General features: G+C 33.6%; 1 protein-coding gene across 1 annotated transcript; it reads right to left on the reverse strand.

Annotated features, from left to right (window-relative positions):
• Nucleotides 1-477: 477 nt before the first annotated feature.
• Nucleotides 478-21,868, reverse strand: LOC130896847 (outer dynein arm-docking complex subunit 4). Its single transcript, XM_057805187.1, has 4 exons — nt 21,617-21,868; nt 13,352-13,680; nt 4,917-5,271; nt 478-1,279 (listed from the first exon to the last, which is right to left on the reverse strand). Exons 1-4 carry the CDS (start codon nt 21,765-21,767, stop codon nt 1,035-1,037), a joined length of 1,080 nt encoding a protein of 359 aa, XP_057661170.1. The 5' UTR covers nt 21,768-21,868; the 3' UTR covers nt 478-1,034.
• Between the last annotated feature and the right edge of the window lie 1,852 nt (nt 21,869-23,720).

Genomic DNA, 23,720 nt, shown 5'->3' on the forward strand with positions numbered 1-23,720 from the left:
ATTAAGTTATAGATTGCAATATTTATATAAATGTTATTTCATATGAAAATAATCGAGGTAAACGGATTCTTCATCATTTATTACTCCTTCAATCATAAAAATATACTATAGTTTGCATCATCTTCATGAGTATCCATCATTAATTTCGAACCCCGTCCCTTTGCGATTACAAACATGTCCCAATATTTTTCTACGCTTTATTTAACCATGCACTGTGAACTTTCAAGACCATAAAAGTTATAATCCAATTACACTAACAGGTTAATTGGAATTTCTGGAACCATTGGTGGTGTTCATACTAAACACACTGTTCACACTACACCAACACTCACTATTACACTGTGTGACGCGCGTTTCGACAACCAAATTATCGCTTTCATAGACTGGAGGTTAGCTCAGATAAACGCGCCTCAAACAGTGTAATTGTGAGTGTAGATTTAGTGGTAGTACAAGGTGGTGCAAAAATAACAAAAAGAACCAGTTTAATTCGCTTTATTTTGATTGATGATATACAAAATGGAGTCACATAAATACAATGTTTAGATTATCCAATTTATGATTTTGTGCATTGGAAAATCGATATGAACTGTTTGTAGTGAACTGATCTCTTTTAGAAAATTAATTCAAACAAGTGGCGTCCTTTAATGTCTATATACATCAAAAGTCTTTCTTGGAAGTTTTCCAATACTTTTGACAATCATCGTTCAGGATGCGCTGCTGCGAGACAAGTTAAGAGTTGGAGCGCGCCGCCTAGTGGAGAGAAATTTGAAGAACCGACGCTCTAATTCTATCGACATTTTGTGGAGTTCGCGACGTGCGAGGATGACCAAACGACTTCCGCTTCATAACTGATCCAGATTCAATACTTTTGAAGAAAACGCGAAGAACCACGGTCCGCTGCGTCATTACTATTAAAACTGGACGCCCTAACCTACAAAAAAACTAGCTCAACTCGAATTCATGCGTTTTTTTTGCGCCACCCATTATAATAATTGTCCTCAGTATGACACTAGAAGGTACTATTATTTTTGATCTTATTTGTATCTAGGAGGTAATTGTTGTCGCCAAAACTCTTGTCGTTCTGTCAAATAATCAACGGTATCTTTAATACATCGTTCAATGGAATCATTCTTCTGTTTAAACTTGCATTTAATATCTGGATTATTTATTAGATGATCTAAATATTCTTTATCTACTTCCAATTCTCGCAGAAGTCTGGTTTTCTTCGAGGCGTAACTCCCGACGGAGGTGCTTTTACCACTTCCTTTACTCGTTCGACCTTAAAAATGAAAATTAAATTAAAAATTGTGAAATCCAACGGATTCAATTTCAGAGGAGAAAACTTTTATTTTTCAGGAAATTATAACCTCCGTAGTTATTTAGAGTTATTACTTTTCACAAGGTCACTGTATACAATTAAGAACAAATCTTAGTTATCAAATCCTTAATCCTCTAACAAATTTTTATCTAAAAATGCCACGTCAAAATTTATATGAGAATCTCCATGGTTAACAGATCTCGCTTTCATACAGTTTCATCAAAAAAATTCTGAAGGATTCAGATCTGGTGATCCAGATGGTTCAATCAAGTCCTCGTGCTCAAGTAATGAAGCTGCAAATCGTGGATTGTTTTCTATATGGGCTCTAGTGCAAGACACCATTTCAATCAATGCAAACAGAGGATGCCCACAAGGGGGAGTCGTATCCCCACTTGACGGAGCTCGATTTAACCTGCCAAGGACATAGTTCAAAGAGAACTCAACTATACAAAAATGCAGTGTTGATCGGTAGGGCTAAATGTCAATCCGAACAATTTCCTTCACAAGGAAGAAAAAATTCAATCTCGAGCCCATCTGGGATATCTGGGACTCACATTAGACAATAAACTTCACTGGAACAAACATTCTTCTGTGGTATCAGCTACAGAGCAATGGAAAAATAAGGTAGATAGGAGCAAAACCAACTATTAAGACAACCTCCAGGGGCTGGGACAAGCAAAAACTCTTCTGGGAAACTATAACCAGAGTAGATCTGCAGAAAAAATTGTCAATACTCACAGGACTTCTGTCGGGGCACTGTCGTCTCAACAAACACCTGAAGATGCTAGCAGATAAACTTGAAACCTCTATCTACATTCTCTCAAAGTGTGAAACATTAAAAAGCTCTAGAGCACTACACCTGGTAGCGTATGAAATAGAAGATCTCTGGAAATTAAAGCCATCCAACATTCTAGACTTTTTGATTGATTGATGAATCAGTTGGAAATACTCTCAAGTATGGCAGCAAGAAAATGGGACATAATAGATTCTTTGGGTCGCAGTGTATACGAGACTCCAAATCCATACATACATGGGCTCGTGGCTCCCCCACCTGTCCGCGATGCCTCTCAGTGTACGTTTTGCAGCAATCATAGATCGAGTGGGAGATACGCGTTTCTCCATGCAAGGAAGTTTGTTATTAGATTTGTAGGTGGTTTATTTAATAATATTAGTTATTCTCATTGTTAGGGAACGTCCATAAACCACGTAGCCCGGTCAAAAGGGACATACCATGCTGATCCACGTGACAGAGGTCAGGACAAAGATACAAAGTAAATTTTTTCAGATGAAATTTTGTTGAAGTGGATGATTTTATTTGACATAAAAATGCCAATTTTTTCAAGAAGAATCATGAATACATTGTTAAAAAATTGTTAATAAATTAATTTATTCACATAGCTACTTACGTTTCTTAACAGTTTAATAATATTTATTAGTAGCTAACAAATATTTATTTAAAAGATTTTATTTTATGTATGAACTAAATATTTATCAAGTTGTACGATACATTTGAAAATTATTCATTAAGCATTAGTTAACTAACTTGTATCAAATATTGATGAATTTTCGTATCAATATTTTTATCAACTTTTAAATATCTGTTATTTTATACAGGGTAGTCCAACGAAAAGTTTACATCTAGCTTTTCTCTTTTTTTTGTAATTAAATTCAAAAATGGATCGGACACGTCGATTTTGCTTTTGAGGGGGACACATTTTAAAGATGGGTCGTCTGATATATCATTTGAAAGGGCACAAAATTGTCTTTCTAATGATACCTTATTTGTTGAATTTTACTAAAACAGTTAATGCGAAAACGGCTTTAAATACATTAAGCCGATAATTTTGGTATTAGTGAAAAATACAAAAAAGTTTTATTTATTACGACAATCGTTAGTACATTCCAATGTTTATTATTTCTAACATGCTTTATAAAAAAAGTAAACTAGCCGTTAAATTGATTTATCAAAACCTTACATTAACAAATGTTAAAAATTGATTCCATACAATAATATAGATTTAGTTCAAATCTATTTCTAACATTTTGTAGCATATCAGGTGTTATGTTTCTGCACTCTGCTGTAATCCATTGGCGAAGATCTTCTATGGACTCGGGTTTCGTGGCAAAGCATTTATTTCTTAAGTATCCCCAAAGAAAAAAGTTTAAAGGCGATAAATCCTGTGACCTGGTAGGCCATTCAATTGGACCCCTCCTTCCAATCCACCGTCTAGAAAACCGGTCATCTAAGAACTGTCTTACAGGAGCCACATAGTGCGGAGGTGCTTCATCTTGATGAAAATGAAGCCGGTCTGCAGTATGATTTTGGTCATCTTCAATTATTTGTGTTATTAAAAGATCAATTGTTCTGGAATGGAATAAATCATTTTGTGCCGCGAAATTAAAATAACTTGAAAAGCAACCAAACTGAATTAATGAAGAGACTAAAATAAACTGTGTAAATTCTTTTCCTACACGTTTCCTGCAGTTTTCATTTCAACAAAAAAACGCAAACTATTAGTGAGGAATTTAGCTCTGATAAATAATGTCCTGTTTTTGAAATCCCATTTTCCTTCTAATTAAATAATTTAGAAATGATTGTAGTTGTTTTCACTCGTAATAATTAAAACTTATTTGTATTCTTCATTAATACCAAAGCTATCGGCTGAATGTATTTAAAGCCGTTTTCGCATTAACTGTTTTAGTAAAATTCAACAAATAGGGTATCATTAGAAAGACAATTTTGTGCCCTTTCAAATTATATATCAGTCCCACTTTCTATTTAAAATTTTAGGGTAGTTAGTCATCCCCGCTAGTGGGTTAAAGGCGCAGATCGAATAATATATTTAAAATGTGTCCCCCTCAAAAGCAAAATCGACGCGTCCGAGCATTTTTGAATGTAATTACAAAAAAAGAGAAAAACTAGGTGCAAACTTTTCGTTGGATCACCCTGTATACTATTTAGTGGTTTGATAAGGAAGATGTCCTCATAACGAGGCTTTATACAAAGAAGATATCCCAATAATTAATAATTTAATAATAATTTAGCTAAAACCACCATTTGAGTCTTATTATTAAATACTTAATACCAAAAATTCGGGAGTGAGTAGATAACGTGAAAATAATGCTGTGACACAAAAAACATTTTTTCATACGACCCCTAATTTCTGAGTTATAGACCTTTAGTGAATATACCTGCATTTGATGTATGATTTGGCTTCTGGTAACTCTTCAGAAGCCATTGCAGAAACTTTCTCGCTGTTCACACATTTCTTAAATTATCTCAAAGTACATACAAAGTATTCAATCCTTTCAAGCACAATAGCCACAAAATTTTTAGGTCTAGAATAAGCGTATAACCTCAAACATAATTTTTTTATATTTAATATGTTTAGTCAACATCTTTTATCTCGTTGAATTTACTGTTTATAACGTTAACAGTATTCTTCCAAAGGTTCAAAGGGCAAGCATCTATTCAGTGGCTAATGCCTTCGGTGATGGTCTAGCGGAGTAACAATGATCAAAGCGACGTTGCCACGTTGTTTAAAGAATAATTTCTTATAAAAATATAACATTTGAGGCGTAAACAGTAAGTACTTACTGTCGTTTCTCTTATCCTCTTCATTTACAGATGTCAAAGATTTGTTTATACCTTTGAATGTAGCGAAACTACCAATTGCGTTTTCGATGGCGTTTTGAGCTTTTTGTACACCTAATTTGAAGCCTTCGTGATCTGGTCTAACGTGCAATCCCCTATGATAAAACACTAAACTCAATTCAAAATCTCCCAAATAATATAAAGCTTCGGCTTTTTGGTAAATAGCTTTAATGAAGTTCTTGTCGATTTTTAAAGCCAGCTCTGCGTCTTCCAACGCGTTTTTTGGTTGACCAAGTAGAATGTAGCACTTACTTCTTGCGACAAGAGCGTTCTTTTCGTTGGGATTTAATTCTAAAGCCTGAAAATAAGAGTTTAATTGAACTAACAAGTTAACACGTTGACAAACAAACTCCACAGGATACATATACGACATGGCAGCTGATACACGTGGTCAATACTTTTAAGGTACACAACGTAAAGTTAAAAAGAAATGGATGGAATAAAATTTGGAGCCTAAAGCGTGGGCAGACAATCCCTTCATGGTACCCGAAACCTTCTGTAGTTTCAGCTACAGAACAATGGGAAAAGTCCACTGGAAAAGAAGGTAGATAGGAGCAAAACCAATTATTGGAACAACCTGCAGTGGCTGGGACAGGTAAAGACTGTTCTGGAAAACTATAACCAGAGTATATCTGCTGAATGTATCAATCTGAGTAAGAACAATCTACGAATACTAACAGGGGTTCTGTCGCCTCAACAAACACCTGAAGATGCTAGACCTAGCAGATAATGCGACGTGCAGGTTTTGTTGCACAAAGGACGAGATCTAAATCCACATTCTCTCGAAGTGTGAAGCACTACGAAACGCCAGAGAAATACTCCTTGCTGCGTATGAAATAGAAGACGAAGTTTCTTGGCGATTAAAGCCATCCAACATTTTAGACTTTTTAAAAAGAGTGAGATTGATGAATCAGTTGGAAACACTGGTTTCTCAGGTATAAAGTATCATGGAGCTCTTGCAATCTAATTTTTTTCGAAGCTGGTTGAGTGAAGTAACATTGGGTTGTACATTAGGATATTCAGAGAAGCTTTAAAAGTGAAAAAAAAAAGATAAAGCAACAAACAATATTGTGAAAACTAAATTTATTTTGATAGAAAAAGAAACCTATCATTATAGGTTTTATCACATTCGATTGTTCCAAATTAGAAGGTTATTGCATTCACAAAGGTCATATCCATTCACTTCGCCGCTAATATTGGCATTGTTTGGTACTACGAGAGTTACTAGTTAAGTTTTGTGATAGACAAATCGAAAAAAATAATCAATTCGATGTTTTCACAGTTCAAACAGTTATTTGTATGTCAAAGACTGAAAGTGCTACTTTGTTGGACGAGTCTGAAAATTGAGCAACAGATGAGTCCAACAATTTCAGACGCGGCGTACACAACATTTTTTCGACGACGCATAAGAATATAACAAGAATTCTATTATATTTTCTCTGGTTTAGCGATAGGCAAATGAAAAAAATATATCGATAAATATCGTATCGATATTTATCGATATAGATTTATGCAGAATAAAAAATATCGATATTTTGATTTATCGATATTTTTACTTCCAAAAAATTATCAAATTATTCGAACGTTACAAAATATGAACACACATTTAATTTTTTCAGTTTTATTCATTAATTAAGTCTTTCAGCCTGTCAGGCTTCCTCTGTACCAAATATTTTAAAGCTATTTCATATAGAACTGGTGTGAAATGGCGACGATTCACCCAAAATTCTATCGGGTTTGATTTTCGCTCGATAAATAGTTGATCCAAATATTGTTTGAGTTCATTGAGAACACTGCCAGAGCTTGGAATTTCTACTCTATTTGAACTAAGAGTTATTAATATTTCATGCCTACACCAAATAGACGACGAACTAGCTTCTTGTGATGCTTGAGCTGGTCTTGGATCTGGAGATTGTTGTCCTCTTCGCTATGCTCTGAGCTTATCTCATTGCTGAGTCTTGAAATAGCACTGGAGACACCAAGTGGAAACATGAAATGAAGATGTTTAAACCGTGGGTCTAATATAGTCGCCCCCGAAAGAAAAGAATTTTTTTCTCAAGGGGAACGAGCTTTTCTTCGACTTTTTTAAGTAATACTTCTAACAATTTCTCCTAGAGTGATCGATAGCGTTGATTGATCAGTAACTTGATGAAGTAAAGAAGTAAAGGCCTAAGAGGAGTAGTAAGGTCTCGAATTACTTTAAGCTGCGAAGTTTCCACCATATCAGGCGTATTCTTGTTAGTTTGGCTTTTAGTGGCTAAAATTTTAGCTACAATTTCCAACAATTTAACAAACCGTTCCAGTATATCTAAGCACGAGTTCCATCTAGTGCTGACTGCTTGAGTTAATGTCAAAACTTCGCCTTATTTTTTGCCTGAAGCTTGTTGCTCCGCTCGTATTTGGTATGAAGCATTGTTTAAAAATGTAACAATACTTTTAACGTGACTATAAGTGCTGAAAATGCGGAAATTTCCTTTAGTACCCCATCAACAATCAAGGTTCAAACAATGAGCTAAACAGGGAATCCCATAGCACTGGTCTACCCTTAAATGTATACTTAATTGTATATTTAACTAATTTATACTTAAAACGGGTAAAATATTACGATATTAAGTGGAATACAAAATTAGTATAAAATATTATGAAGATCTTGAAAAAATATAGATTTTGATACTCGAAAATAAATATCGACTATCGATACTTAAGATAAAAAAAATCGATTATTTTTCGAAAAAATATCGATTGTTTAATACATCCATATTTTATGCCTTTCCCTACTCTGGTTAAAGTTTTTGATTTTTTGCAGTGTACCCTTTGTAATTGATGATGTTTTATTTTTCATCATCCTTAATTGTTATTCATTAATTTAGACAAAACTTCGGATACAACAAATAATTTCAGAAAATTGAAAATTTAAGGTTATGCAAAATCATAGAAGTGAAACTGTCAACTGTCAACATTGAAGTGGCTAGAGTCACATTTAATGAAGTTAAAGTTGTCTACTCCAGAACGTCCCGAAAGAGTTTTGTACTACGGAACTGTCACTTTCACTACATGGAACACTCAAAACGCAACTTTCTCTATGCAAACGAATACTGAACGAACAACTTTCATTTGGCGTCGTCTAAAAAACGTTTTTGATTGAACTGATGAGTGACAGCTCGCACTATCGTGGTGGAAGATGGTTCGTCTTCTACGACTGGTTTAACTGATTTTTGCAAACACTTCTGGTGTACCATTCAGATGTGACAATTCTACGTTGTTCTAATGGAAAGATGTCGAAATGATCAGTTATTTCAAAAACATAGACAACCATTTGTTTCGTTGGCGAACAACTTTTGTTAGATTCGGCTTGAAAGACCCATACAGTCGATTATTGTTTGGTTTTGGATTCATATGCATGACTCGTCGCCTGTCACTACCTTTTGAGGCACTAAAAACTTAAATAGTAGACATTTTCCATTTTATTTTTCAGTGGTATATTCCGAGTTGTTTATACAGGTCACTAATCTCTTCATTATCACTGTTGTATTCCATGGTGCATTAGTGTCTTCAAATTTTAAAACTGACGTTATATAAAACTCTGCCTTGAATAGAACATCTCGTAAGTAATATAACATTTTTTACAATAACATTCATTATATTTTAACTCAACTATGATCAAAAATAAAAAAAAAAAATAAAACGCTCTCATTGGTTAAAATCTTCGTTTTTGATTGGTCTAGAGGTGCGTCATTCGATTCTTGACTTGATCGAATGACTTTCGAAAGTCAACATTTCTATGATTTACGCGGAGTTAGAAGTTAAGCGACGATATCAAAAAAACGTGAGAAACTAAATAGCTGATATAAAAAAGAATTGTCCACGTGATTCAGTCAGATTATGTCAGAACAAATGTCAAAACTTTATTCTCAAATAAAAGATTACCAAAAACATGTCATTTCGTCACAAATTCTTTCAAATATGCACGTTTCTTTAAAAATATGTCTTCATTTATCACCAAATTCAGTTTGGTTATCTTATTATGGTTTCTATTCAAGATATGGCAACACAAATATGAATACGTCAAATCTGACATTGACATCAGAACGTGTTGTCATTCTAGTGCTATTTGAGTTGTTCACAGAAGATGTTGTGCCAGAAAACATCGATGCTCTGCGTAAACTTATATTGACATATATCGTCATGTGACATACCGTGAGATTGAAGCATATTTAGCTATAAAAAAATATTTATTAGCACTGGATTCCGCATATATTGACAATCGCTCAAGAAAAGTTCGTGTCAATTGGTACAAGGAACAAATTCAATCTCGGTGCTTCAAAAAACGTCAATAAGATCGTGACAGGTGACGAATCTATGCATATGAAGCTGAAACTAAACAACAATCGACTGTATAAGTCTTTCAAGGCGAGCCAAATCCAACAAAAGAGAGCAGAGGACGAATCATTCTCCACCACGACAATGCGAGCTCTCACACTTCAAATAAAAACGTTTTTGAATAGTCAAAACATAGAATTTATTTCTATTTGTCTATTTCAAAACTTGAGTAGCAATCATATGTCAAATTAGGTAAGGTTAGGTTAAAATGATCGCTGCCATTTTGTGAAACTTGCATGCATCTTAACCTAACCTAACCTAACTTAACATAGAATCGCCTAGTATATATCCAAGGATAGTTTTGCCGCAAAGATATTTGCTTAATTAGTCCATTAGGACCGTACTGTTTCACCTGCAATAAATCTACTATATATATCCATACAAAATAACCATAAACTAAATTAGTTTTAGCCTCGCATGTCTCAATTTCCGTAATATAAATTTAAAAGCATGCACGTTTTTAAAAACAGACAATATTGAAAAAAGAAATGATCAAGTTTGATCAATAATCGAGAAAATGCACTTTTTATTATTTATTGTATTTATTCTTGTTTCCATTTGTTAGTATTTCTTTGATTAAATTGTTGTTATAGTCAATCTAAAGTCAATATCTTCTACTACCATTGACGTACATATATTTTTTATAATTTTTAAAATTATGAAATAATTTCCTCTAAATAATTCTCATTAAACCAGTCAATCTGGAAAAAATTGTATGCTTAGCAAAAACGACCGAGAAGAATATGCTTTTTTTGGGGTCTTGTAATACGAGGGTATGCATAAATGTAAAACATTTAATCAGACCAATTAATGTCTTGATATCAGTACCAAAATTGTAAATGCAGGCTTTTTTAAAACAAAAGAAATTAGTTAAACACATAGAGTATGATAAAATAATATATGTGGGGAGAAGAAGATAAATATAAATAAAGATAGAACAAAAAATAAATGTAGAGAAAGGCAGAGCAGTACAGAGAGAGAAAAACAGAAAATTAGGAAAATACTTATAAAGAGAGAGAGAGGTTGAGAGTTAAAGAGGAAGAGAGATACAGAAAGGGTGGAGTAGAAAACAAATAATTTTTTTTATTTTCCTAATGTTTCTGTAATTAGTAGAAGAATATTGTGGTATTATAAGAATTCAAAAATAGAAATCTAATCAATAGAACAGCAAATTGGAATTTTTTTGAAATAATTAAACAGTTTGTGATGGTAACATAAAGAGAGATAAAGAAATAGATAGACGTAGAGATAGATAGAGATAGAATAGAAAATTAGATTGTGGAATAAATAGAACCTTAAAGGCATAGTGAAGTAAACAAAGAGAGAGATATTTTGATGTAAAGAGAGTAAGATAGATATAGAAGAAGAGATGGATAGTCAGAGAGAGATACAAAAAGGAACAAAAAAGACAAAGAAATAGACAGTGAGGAGGAGTCCAGAAATATATCGAGGAATAATCAAAGGGAGAGAAAGACAGACATAAGTAATGGGATATATTTAGGTAGAGAGAAATAGAGAGTGAAACAGAGAAAAAGGGGAGAAACCTTGACATGTTTTTTCTTATAACTAGAATGTATGCGAGTAGAACTGATGCCCAAATATGTCTCAATCTCACGGTATAATGTTTTCTGGCAAAACGTTCTTCACAAAATCAATCCTGTGGCTACGATTGAAATCGGAAAACCAGCAAAACACAGTAGCTCACTCAAAAACGAAGCGAAGTCATCAATTTTTCACTTCCAATTTTTTATTTTTCAAATTTTAATTCCCAGTTTTTGTTATAGATATATGTATAACCCTAATACATCTTTTATGAATGAGATTTTTTCCCAATAAAATCATATTATTAGTAAATTCTGAAATATCTAGTTGTTTGACAATTTATACAAGAATAAATAATTTCTGAGAGTATCTTGTACATTATTCACCTAACATCAGGTGCAGGGTATAGGCAACCATGATTAAACTTAAGTATACTGTGCTGTATAATACAAGTAACTTAATGTAAAGCACGATTAATGTTTAATATAAGAATTGATATTCGGGGTGAACGTACAATTGATTTAAAATATTTAGAAAAATATAAAATAACAAATAAAGATAAAGTACCCCTTCTTAACTGATAAAGTGACTGGAAAAAAGAGATGAATATTTCGCAAATACATGGATTGGTTATTATATCTTCAATAGAAATATACACGGAAAAGTTGTAATGATGTGAAATCTTATTACTAAAGTTATCACTAAAAGCACAAATATTTGATTTTATATCAACGCAAATTAATTTGAGCGTATAGGCAACCACCATCATAGACGTATTTCGAGTTGTATAATACAAGGTTACCAGAATATTTAGATTTGTTTTATTTATGCAAGGTACCCTCCATAGTTTTATTATTCAAATAAGTGAAAAAAATTATGTGAAAAAGATGAAATATGGAATATACGGGGCTAATATCCTTGGCGTTACTTTTATTGGTTGTAAAACAAATGGATAAGAAAGTACAGCTCTATTTAGGAAGAAAAAGGTAATAAAACAAAACAAATTCAAAATTATATACATTGTGCTTGTGATTTTGAAGTTTTATTTTTACTGGAAGCAAAAATATTTGATTTAAAACTAATCTTGAATATTATTCAACCAAAATCAAGTGCAGTGTATAGGCAACCACTATGATATCTACGTATTTCGATTTGTATAACACAAGTAAACATAACCTTATGATCTGTTTATTTATTTAAATCATTGGGAAAATTTAGAAAACAACTAGGAGGAAATATTAAATACATTCTAGCTAAATTTATTAGAAAACTATGGAAATTACTTAGAATCATGCCGCTTGACATGATGCAATACACTGTGCAATCCAATATTTTGTGATAAAAAACATTTCAGCTGCAATGCTAGGGAGGAATCCAGTTACTTTTGGTTTAGCAACTAACTTATCCGCCAGGCTCCAAAACGAAGGCAACAGCAGTGAACAGTGAACAACTTTTTCACTTCGTTACTTACTTTTGTTATCATAATTTTTAAACCGGTCACAAAATAATGATTCAAATTGTAGGTAATGTATTAACTTAATTCACTTATTGAATTTTTGTTAGTGACAGCCATTATTCAATGACAAGAAACAAGCGACGTGCAATATTCATCTATGGAATATTTTGACCTCGTAATAAATTGCATGCACGCTGTCTTGTACCATGTCAAGCGACCTTATAAAACGAAGATAAAACTCGGTAATCTATAACTTATAAATTGACAGGGATGAGAAGATGTATCATATATGTAATATTCCTGTGTGGACAGTTGGTATGGAAAACAAAACGTCCCTACGTTACGGTGCCGACAATATCCGTTTTCTCTCTCGTTCGAGACACTTTATATATACTACGCATGCTTGAGATTGCGCAGAACCGAACTGGAACCTTGGAGGATAGAGAAATCGTTGCCATTCTATCTTCCTTAGTCGGAACAACTTCCACTTATTTATTAATTAATAAATTACTTGTATCGGAACATAAATATTGTTAATCAAAATGTCATCTGTTAAAATTGTAAATTCGATTAAATATTCCATGGATAAGCAGGATGAAGATTCCCAAAGAATAAAAAAAAATAATGACTCGAATAAAATGGAAAAATTTTCAATAATCGATAAAGATAATTGAGAACAAACGATTTCTGAATCAAGATTAAATCGTTCCTTTATTATTTATTCAGAAATTAAACTGACAGGAACATTTCACGTGTCGTTGATTTCATTTTTAATATTTTTTTTGCATTAAATAATTTTGTTACTGAAGGGTGAATTCGCCAATATAAAATAGGACTTCAATTTGTTCTACAATTGGATATAAAGGCGTTTTTCTGAAATACCGTGCCCTCAATTGATGATACAAAAACTTTGTAAATAGAAGGATATATTGGGCAAATCAATCTATATACTTTATTTATACACCATAAGGTTTCATATTAACAGAAAAAAATATCAAACCTTAGAAATAAAGCCGATAGCAATCCGTATGTCTCCTCTGCACATCTCGTAATTTCCTAAAGCCAAAAACGTTCCGGGCTCCGCTTCTTCGGGAATTTGTAGAGCTTTCGAACGATCTTGTTTTCTTTTCAATCTCAAAGAATGTTTGATATCTTTAGAACCAAGATTCACGGCCGCTGCACGATCTTTATCACAATAAATTTCTTCATATTTCGGACCGTTGCGTCGCCTTCTTCTTCTACCTTTCTTCTTTGATTCTTCCACGAATTGTTTCGATAACTTTTTCGTTGTTTCGTCAGGTATTGTCTGTTTGCTTTTCGTGTCTGTTTCTAGAGGTGAATAGTTTCGTTGATCGGTACAATTTTTCAAAAAAATGTGATGAAATGTACATAATTTAATGATGTGATATTTTGACTTAATTAAAAATAGCAAAGAATTAAAATTATTCAAAGAATCGTTATCATCAGAAGATGAATGTGACCAAGAAGTACATGACTAAAGTGGGGAAACTTCCAACAACACACTTAAAAGAAGAGAGCTATGAAATAATAATAAAATTAAAGGAAGACAATATGTTGACAAAGGGCACCAGGATAAAACACGAAATGAAGAAGTAGACAACGACTTTCCGAGCAGAGCCCTCACGAGATACCATATCAATATCGAATTGAACGAATCGCTAAAGAATCAGATGGAGTCTTACTGAAGAAACACTACAAGCCTGAGACAATCAAAAATATTCATAACTATATCAACCAAAAAGTCTGAAGAACTTCTCGTGTTGCCCAGAAACGACATGAAGTAGCTGGTCTTTTGACAGACCACTTCCCCGACAAGACTATAGGTATGGCAGAGGACGATAACTGCAGACTCTGCGAGCAAGCCATGGAAAATTTCCTTCCCATTTCGCTACAATGCTTAAGTACCTTGAAGGAGTTGTACCAGCACTTGGGGAAATGGGATATAAGAACCCCAACTCCATTGGGTGGACTTTGGAAGTAGAACTATAATTTGTGGTACAAAATATCTTCTAAATATAGGTGCTGAGTTGCTGTGAACAACCTACAGTGAATCCAGAGTGTTATATGCAGATGTTAAACGACTTCCCGTGCTTTAATTGCGAAAATTTAATGGTTATAACCAAGGAACATGGTTCCAGCTGAACGGAGCAACTTCAGATACGTCCAATAGATCTCTGCCACGAGTGAAATGTTTCCAGGTAATTTGATCTCTCGGGAGAGGTGACATGAGTTGGCTTTCACGCAGTGTCCCGATTTAACATCAATGGACTTTTCCCCGAGGGGTTATGTCAATCTAAAGTTTATTCTAACAAACCGTAATTAAATATTTTCCAATAAACTCTATTTTTTTAAATGCAAACTTTATTTTAAAATAGCTTGAGCCAATAGGAAGAAATGGATGGGTTTAAGTAATAGCGTAGACGCTGTATTAGCAAATATCAATAATGAAAGAAGGCACAAAAGTATGCCTAAAAGTTAATATTGAGAAGGCGAAGTATGTGAAACGTAGAGAGAAAAGGCAAAATAAAAAGTGGAAAATGTGGTAAAGAAGCTCCAGTATCTATGTGTAATAATAATGAACGATGTAGATATAACACAAGTAGTAAGAGAGAAGATACAAACAGCGAATAGAAAACTTATAATATACAAAACAACAATAAAGCCCATCATGATTTATGTTTCAGAAACTATGACTACGACAAAGAAAGGATTGAAATGGTGCTAAGAAAATGACGTAAGTAGAAGAACAAATAAAGAAATAGAAGAAGAGAATTTTGGTGAATTTGGTGGAATAAACGCAGGGCGAGAAAGGAAAATCATGGTCGTGATGATTAGATGAGGTTTGGAAAGAATATGAGTGAGAAAACTGGAACCAAATGGCTATGGATAGACAGAAATGGAGAGGGATGGTTAACAAGCTGAAGATATACCACAAAGTATCAGTCAATATAACTGAGAACTACCCAACAAATATAATAAAATGTTGTTGTTGAGGTTATCTCAAAAACGTAAAGTTTGCATTGGAAATGTTAGTGTTTTAAGGAGTAGGAATATTAATAGCAACCTTCATGGTTCTACGGTATCTGACGTGCCTCGAGACTTCGTTTATTACAATTTCGTCGAATTCTATTTCTGATTTAATAACATTTAAACCACTAATGTTTCGAACTACGCAATTAATTCATATCGAAATCACCTGATGTACTGATAAAACGCAATTTTCCATGCGCCTTTGCATGCAAGTTGGGAATTGTTAATTCCACATATGCCAATCCTTTATAATTGATTTGCGATTGAAGAGGATTTGCATGCTATAAACGCATTCTATTAACTTTACGTAAACTATTTATCGTTCAAATTCTTATAGACACAATTCGTTTTAGACATTTCTAGTTATTTGAGGCAAATTAATCTACATTCATTTATACCCGCTGTTTTAGCTTCTCAGAATTTACCGGTTTGTCTTAGAATTGTTTGTTTTCAAGTACTCATATGAAAAGAAGTACAAAGGATTGAGATCTAGAGTTCCAGTAGCTTCCCAACGTTGTTTTGGAATGAAAGTAGCCAAAAAAGCCTTTTAGAGGTAACCTATCCACGCTAAGATTACGTTTTGATCCACCGTACGTAATAGACATCCAAAAAAATGGTTTAATCCACCTCCGACAGCAAAGCTATGAGGTCATTGCCTTGTAACTTTGTTATTAATTATGGTATTCTAACTGTACAAATCCTCGAAGAAGTAGAGCCAAAAAGCATCACACATATACATAGTCCAAATAAGGAAAACCTCAAAGAATGTCCTAAGACGTCGTCAGATTTCTTTGTTGCTGACTTTCCTTACTGCTTCTATGCTTTTATTGGAAGTATCTAAATATCCCCTTCTTTTCTTTGGGGTAGTAGAAAGAGCACTCATAGCAGATTTATTACCACTAAAAATTACTTCAAAGCTATGAAGCTATACAAACAACAAGTCCTGCTAATCTTCTAAGGGTGGTGACTCCTCTTATATTATTATTTTTCTTTTTGACGAATTCACTGCTAGTCATGGTCAAGTTTTTCCCATCCAACTCTATATCTTGTTCCTGATGTATCAAGAAACTTACACTGGATGTCTCAAGCTAATCTTCTGATGAAGAATCTTCCGGTTATTCTTGACAATGCACCCCAATGCTTTAGATACATACGAAGCTATACAAACAACAAATCCTGTTAATCTTCATGGATTGGTAGATACTTCAAAAGGTGACAACTCCTCTTACATTATTATATTTCTTTTTGACGAATTCACTGCTAGTCATGGTCAAGTTTTTCCCATCCAACTCTATATCTTGATCCTGATGTATCAAGAAACTTACACTGGATGTTTCAAGCTAATCTTCTGATGAAGAATCTTCCGGTTATTCTTGACAAAGCACCCCAATGCTTTAGATACGTATGAAGCTGTACAAACAACAAATCCTGCTAATCTTCATGGATTGGTAGATACTTCAAAAGGTGACAACTCCTCTTACATTATTATATTTCTTTTTGACGAATTCACTGCTAGTCATGGTCAAGTTTTTCCCATCCAACTCTATATCTTGATCCTGATGTATCAAGAAACTTACACTGGATGTTTCAAGCTAATCTTCTGATGAAGAATCTTCCGGTTATTCTTGACAATGCACCCCAATGCTTTAGATACATACGAAGCTATACAAACAACAAATCCTGTTAATCTTCATGGATTGGTAGATACTTCAAAAGGTGACAACTCTTCTTACATTATTATATTTCTTTTTGACGAATTCACTGCTAGTCATGGTCAAGTTTTTCCCATCCAACTCTATATCTTGATCCTGATGTATCAAGAAACTTACACTGGATGTTTCAAGCTAATCTTCTGATGAAGAATCTTCCGGTTATTCTTGACAAAGCACCCCAATGCTTTAGATACGTATGAAGCTGTACAAACAACAAATCCTGTTAATCTTCATGGATTGGTAGATACTTCAAAAGGTGACAACTCCTCTTACATTATTATATTTCTTTTTGACGAATTCACTGCTAGTCATGGTCAAGTTTTTCCCATCCAACTCTATATCTTGATCCTGATGTATCAAGAAACTTACACTGGATGTTTCAAGCTAATCTTCTGATGAAGAATCTTCCGGTTATTCTTGACAAAGCACCCCAATGCTTTAGATACGTATGAAGCTGTACAAACAACAAATCCTGCTAATCTTCATGGATTGGTAGATACTTCAAAAGGTGACAACTCCTCTTACATTATTATATTTCTTTTTGACGAATTCACTGCTAGTCATGGTCAAGTTTTTCCCATCCAACTCTATATCTTGATCCTGATGTATCAAGAAACTTACACTGGATGTTTCAAGCTAATCTTCTGATGAAGAATCTTCCGGTTATTCTTGACAAAGCACCCCAATGCTTTAGATACGTATGAAGCTGTACAAACAACAAATCCTGCTAATCTTCATGGATTGGTAGATACTTCAAAAGGTGACAACTCCTCTTACATTATTATATTTCTTTTTGACGAATTCACTGCTAGTCATGGTCAAGTTTTTCCCATCCAACTCTATATCTTGATCCTGATGTATCAAGAAACTTACACTGGATGTTTCAAGCTAATCTTCTGATGAAGAATCTTCCGGTTATTCTTGACAATGCACCCCAATGCTTTAGATACATACGAAGCTATACAAACAACAAATCCTGTTAATCTTCATGGATTGGTAGATACTTCAAAAGGTGACAACTCTTCTTACATTATTATATTTCTTTTTGACGAATTCACTACTAGTCATGGTCAAGTTTTTCCCATCCAACTCTATATCTTGATCCTGATGTATCAAGAAACTTACACTGGATGTTTCAAGCTAATCTTCTGATGAAGAATCTTCCGGTTATTCTTGACAAAGCACCCCAATGCTTTAGATACGTATGAAGCTGTACAAACAACAAATCCTGTTAATCTTCATGGATTGGTAGATACTTCAAAAGGTGACAACTCCTCTTACATTATTATATTTCTTTTTGACGAATTCACTGCTAGTCATGGTCAAGTTTTTCCCATCCAACTCTATATCTTGATCCTGATGTATCAAGAAACTTACACTGGATGTTTCAAGCTAATCTTCTGATGAAGAATCTTCCGGTTATTCTTGACAAAGCACCCCAATGCTTTAGATACGTATGAAGCTGTACAAACAACAAATCCTGCTAATCTTCATGGATTGGTAGATACTTCAAAAGGTGACAACTCCTCTTACATTATTATATTTCTTTTTGACGAATTCACTGCTAGTCATGGTCAAGTTTTTCCCATCCAACTCTATATCTTGATCCTGATGTATCAAGAAACTTACACTGGATGTTTCAAGCTAATCTTCTGATGAAGAATCTTCCGGTTATTCTTGACAATGCACCCCAATGCTTTAGATACGTATGAAGCTGTACAAACCACAAATCCTGTTAATCTTCATGGATTGGTAGATACTTCAAAAGGTGACAACTCCTCTTACATTATTATATTTCTTTTTGACGAATTCACTGCTAGTCATGGTCAAGTTTTTCCCATCCAACTCTATATCTTGATCCTGATGTATCAAGAAACTTACACTGGATGTTTCAAGCTAATCTTCTGATGAAGAATCTTCCGGTTATTCTTGACAAAGCACCCCAATGCTTTAGATACGTATGAAGCTGTACAAACAACAAATCCTGCTAATCTTCATGGATTGGTAGATACTTCAAAAGGTGACAACTCCTCTTACATTATTATATTTCTTTTTGACGAATTCACTGCTAGTCATGGTCAAGTTTTTCCCATCCAACTCTATATCTTGTTCCTGATGTATCAAGAAACTTACACTGGATGTCTCAAGCTAATCTTCTGATGAAGAATCTTCCGGTTATTCTTGACAATGCACCCCAATGCTTTAGATACGTATGAAGCTGTACAAACCACAAATCCTGTTAATCTTCATGGATTGGTAGATACTTCAAAAGGTGACAACTCCTCTTACATTATTATATTTCTTTTTGACGAATTCACTGCTAGTCATGGTCAAGTTTTTCCCATCCAACTCTATATCTTGATCCTGATGTATCAAGAAACTTACACTGGATGTTTCAAGCTAATCTTCTGATGAAGAATCTTCCGGTTATTCTTGACAATGCACCCCAATGCTTTAGATACGTATGAAGCTGTACAAACCACAAATCCTGTTAATCTTCATGGATTGGTAGATACTTCAAAAGGTGACAACTCCTCTTACATTATTATATTTCTTTTTGACGAATTCACTGCTAGTCATGGTCAAGTTTTTCCCATCCAACTCTATATCTTGATCCTGATGTATCAAGAAACTTACACTGGATGTTTCAAGCTAATCTTCTGATGAAGAATCTTCCGGTTATTCTTGACAATGCACCCCAATGCTTTAGATACATACGAAGCTATACAAACAACAAATCCTGTTAATCTTCATGGATTGGTAGATACTTCAAAAGGTGACAACTCTTCTTACATTATTATATTTCTTTTTGACGAATTCACTGCTAGTCATGGTCAAGTTTTTCCCATCCAACTCTATATCTTGATCCTGATGTATCAAGAAACTTACACTGGATGTTTCAAGCTAATCTTCTGATGAAGAATCTTCCGGTTATTCTTGACAAAGCACCCCAATGCTTTAGATACGTATGAAGCTGTACAAACAACAAATCCTGTTAATCTTCATGGATTGGTAGATACTTCAAAAGATGACAACTCCTCTTACATTATTATATTTCTTTTTGACGAATTCACTGCTAGTCATGGTCAAGTTTTTCCCATCCAACTCTATATCTTGATCCTGATGTATCAAGAAACTTACACTGGATGTTTCAAGCTAATCTTCTGATGAAGAATCTTCCGGTTATTCTTGACAAAGCACCCCAATGCTTTAGATACGTATGAAGCTGTACAAACAACAAATCCTGCTAATCTTCATGGATTGGTAGATACTTCAAAAGGTGACAACTCCTCTTACATTATTATATTTCTTTTTGACGAATTCACTGCTAGTCATGGTCAAGTTTTTCCCATCCAACTCTATATCTTGATCCTGATGTATCAAGAAACTTACACTGGATGTTTCAAGCTAATCTTCTGATGAAGAATCTTCCGGTTATTCTTGACAAAGCACCCCAATGCTTTAGATACGTATGAAGCTGTACAAACAACAAATCCTGCTAATCTTCATGGATTGGTAGATACTTCTAAAGGTGGTGACTCCTCTTATATTATTATTTTTCTTTTTGATGACTCCTCTGCTAGTCATGGTCAAATTTTTCCGATCGAACTCTATATCTTGATCCTGATGTATCAAGAAACGTTCACTGGATGTTTCAAGCTAATCTTCTGATGAAGAATCTTCCGGTTATTCTTGACAAAGCACCCCAATGCTTTAGATACGTAGTGTCTGATGTGAATAACGATGATCCAGCTTACACTTCAGCTCCACCTTGGATTTTTTTTAATGACTCCTATCAGTTGTTCTCTTGTTTCCCTTATTTTGTTAAGTAAGTGTTAGATATGGTTCTTGAATGTCAGTTTTTGGTCCAGGAAACTTTTAACTTTTGGTCTTAGTAGTCTAGGTGATTTCTTCTTCTTCTCACGTTATCTTCACGTATATTCCTGTTCGATTTAAAATACCTTGTCAACATTCATGCTGATTCATTTCTTTATGGACCAGTCGTCAATTTGGTTCATGGTTTCTTGAAGTCTTTAGTACTTCTGGTGGTGATGTATGTTTCTTTTTTTGTAGCGGGCCATCAACTTGTAATTTGGGTAAAAACTGTCCTCGATTATTCTGTTTTTGGCGCTCCATTACTGCCTGAATCCGACCGATAGATTCTGTTTACTTTCTCGGTTATCTCGCATAGATGAGGAGGATATGGAAGAACATGGAGGACCGCAGGTATGTGGAAAATTCAGTGTTGTACGCTATAGTGTGAGATAACGTTGTGTTGAGAATATAAATGTATAAACAGTTGTGTGTATGGTTATTGTTGTAAACTAAAAGGTGTTTCTGCAAAAAAATGACTAATTTGAATATTTGAGTTTATAGTTAGAGCTATTGACGATGATTCAAGTACCAGAAACACCTACTAGTAATAATTAAAGTTAGTGTTTGCATCAAAAGTACATTTCATCACAATTTTTGCATATAAAAAAGCGAAAATATAATTTTACCTTCTGTTTTTTGAACTTCATCTTTTTCTTCGGCTTCGTTTTCTGATAAATCATTTTCTGTAACGTTGACTCTAACGAAACTTTGTAATAGTTCCGTTTCACGTGTTATACTCAATCGTTTTTCAGCATAAGTTTTCATAAATTCGCTCATGATTATTATTAACGAATTTAATAAAGAAAACCAGCGGTCAACGCGAAATTTTTTTCAATTTTTAGAGCACAAAGTAATGGGAATTTTACTGCGAAAATAACACTTTATACGTTACTATGGTTACGAAAAAGGTGTAATCAATGTGTGAAAAGTATAACGCCTTCGAGTGTAAGAGCCTCGCCAGTCAATAGTAGCTAATCTGGCTGTAGAGAAAGATACGGGGTACGATCATTTATTCTATTCCCTTTTGACTAGATTCATTTTGAATAATCATTATCCCCATCTTCAAATTTTGCATTTCTCTTTCATTTTCTTATATTTAATTCGTTTGATCTTTATTTTGATGCGGAACAAATTTACAGTATCGTCTTGAAGCCAGGAGCGGACTACTAACAATGGTTATTGATTTGATGACGTCAATTGTATGGATTTTTTTGAGGTTATTTCAAAAATTAAGTGTACGCATTACCTGCGCAAAGAAGACGAGATTTGATAGACAGAATTGTGTTAGACTTAGAAAGTGCGTGGAGCTCATATCAAACATTCAAAAGATCGAAGTAAATTTTTATTGTTTGTTATAGATTAATGTTTTATAACTTGTATTTTTGCGAAAATTGTATTATTGAGATGATAAATATTAACCAAACGGCTCATTTCATCAAGAGTAAATTACTTACTTGCTGTATAAAGTTCCATACAACAATTATGTAAACTGATCTGTCATTAACCAATAATTACATTTGGTTGTGACTAGTTTACAATAATTTGTTATTTGTTTTCAATTCTGACTAAATTCTAATCATAATTAAGTAGCGAAGAATGAAATAAAAATAAAAGAATAAATATATAAAATGATAATTTGAAACACATTGAAAAATTAATCTTCTTCAAACTTAGGGGGGTCATAAAAAAATGTTGCGCACGCCTAGCACTAGCATTTTGACTTTTTAGACTTAGTTTTTTGTCAAATGCATATAGGTATAGGAAACTATACATGAATTTGCCTTATTTTTTACACCTGAATGCATCAAAACATAAAAGAAATTTGATATTTATGACGTTAAACTTTGAACAATTTTTATGTACACCCTGTATAAAATTAAAAAATTTTCAACTTAGATTCAAATACGTGTGACCTTGTTAAAAGCTATCGAATGGAAACCATTTTCATATCTTCAAGGGTATCCTCGTAAAAAAATAATTTATAAGGGTCTGCAACGATCAATTTTTTTACAAAAAAATTAATAACTCAAAAAGTATGCATTTTTCGAAAAAAGTTTTCAGACAAAAGTATACTAAAATTTGACGTAGATTTCAAAAATGTATTAATATACAGGGTGTTCTATTTGAAATAACAAAGTTACAGTCAAATTTTAGTAGAACCGTCTTTGTAAATATTTTAGTTGAAAAGATCGTATCCGAAAACCCAAACGTAGAAGTTTTCATGATTTTACTAAAGTATTTTGCCATTTACAGATATTTTTAACTGTATAGATCAAGATATAGTATTAATAAAACTACATTCTGTAATTGTTATCCACATACTTCAATTTTTAAATTCATAGAGCTTTTATTACATCGGTGCACAATTTCGACAAATAATCGTCGTCTATTTGGTTCCATTCGTTGTTCTGGATATTCCAAACATGTAAAGGTCATTGCTTTCTAATTCCTTCCACAACAACTGTGACGGTCAAATCATTTCTATTCTAATTTTTTCAAATATTCGAGGAATACTTGGGATCGTTGTTATGCCTGAAGATAAATTTTTCGCCAAAACGTACTACATCTTCTTTCAATGGATACAAAGTCTTCTTTGTTCAAAATCCCTTCAATTTTTATCAGTTCACCAGTCGCCCTTTCTTCAAAAATTTTCTTAAACCGAGTCTCCGCCGTGTTTCACGGTAGTTTACACGTGTATCTAACATCTATTCTTCTTTTGATCTGCATACA

The sequence above is a fragment of the Diorhabda carinulata genome, chromosome 7, assembly GCF_026250575.1.
Source record: "Diorhabda carinulata isolate Delta chromosome 7, icDioCari1.1, whole genome shotgun sequence".
In the NCBI taxonomy this organism is placed as follows: domain Eukaryota; kingdom Metazoa; phylum Arthropoda; class Insecta; order Coleoptera; family Chrysomelidae; genus Diorhabda; species Diorhabda carinulata.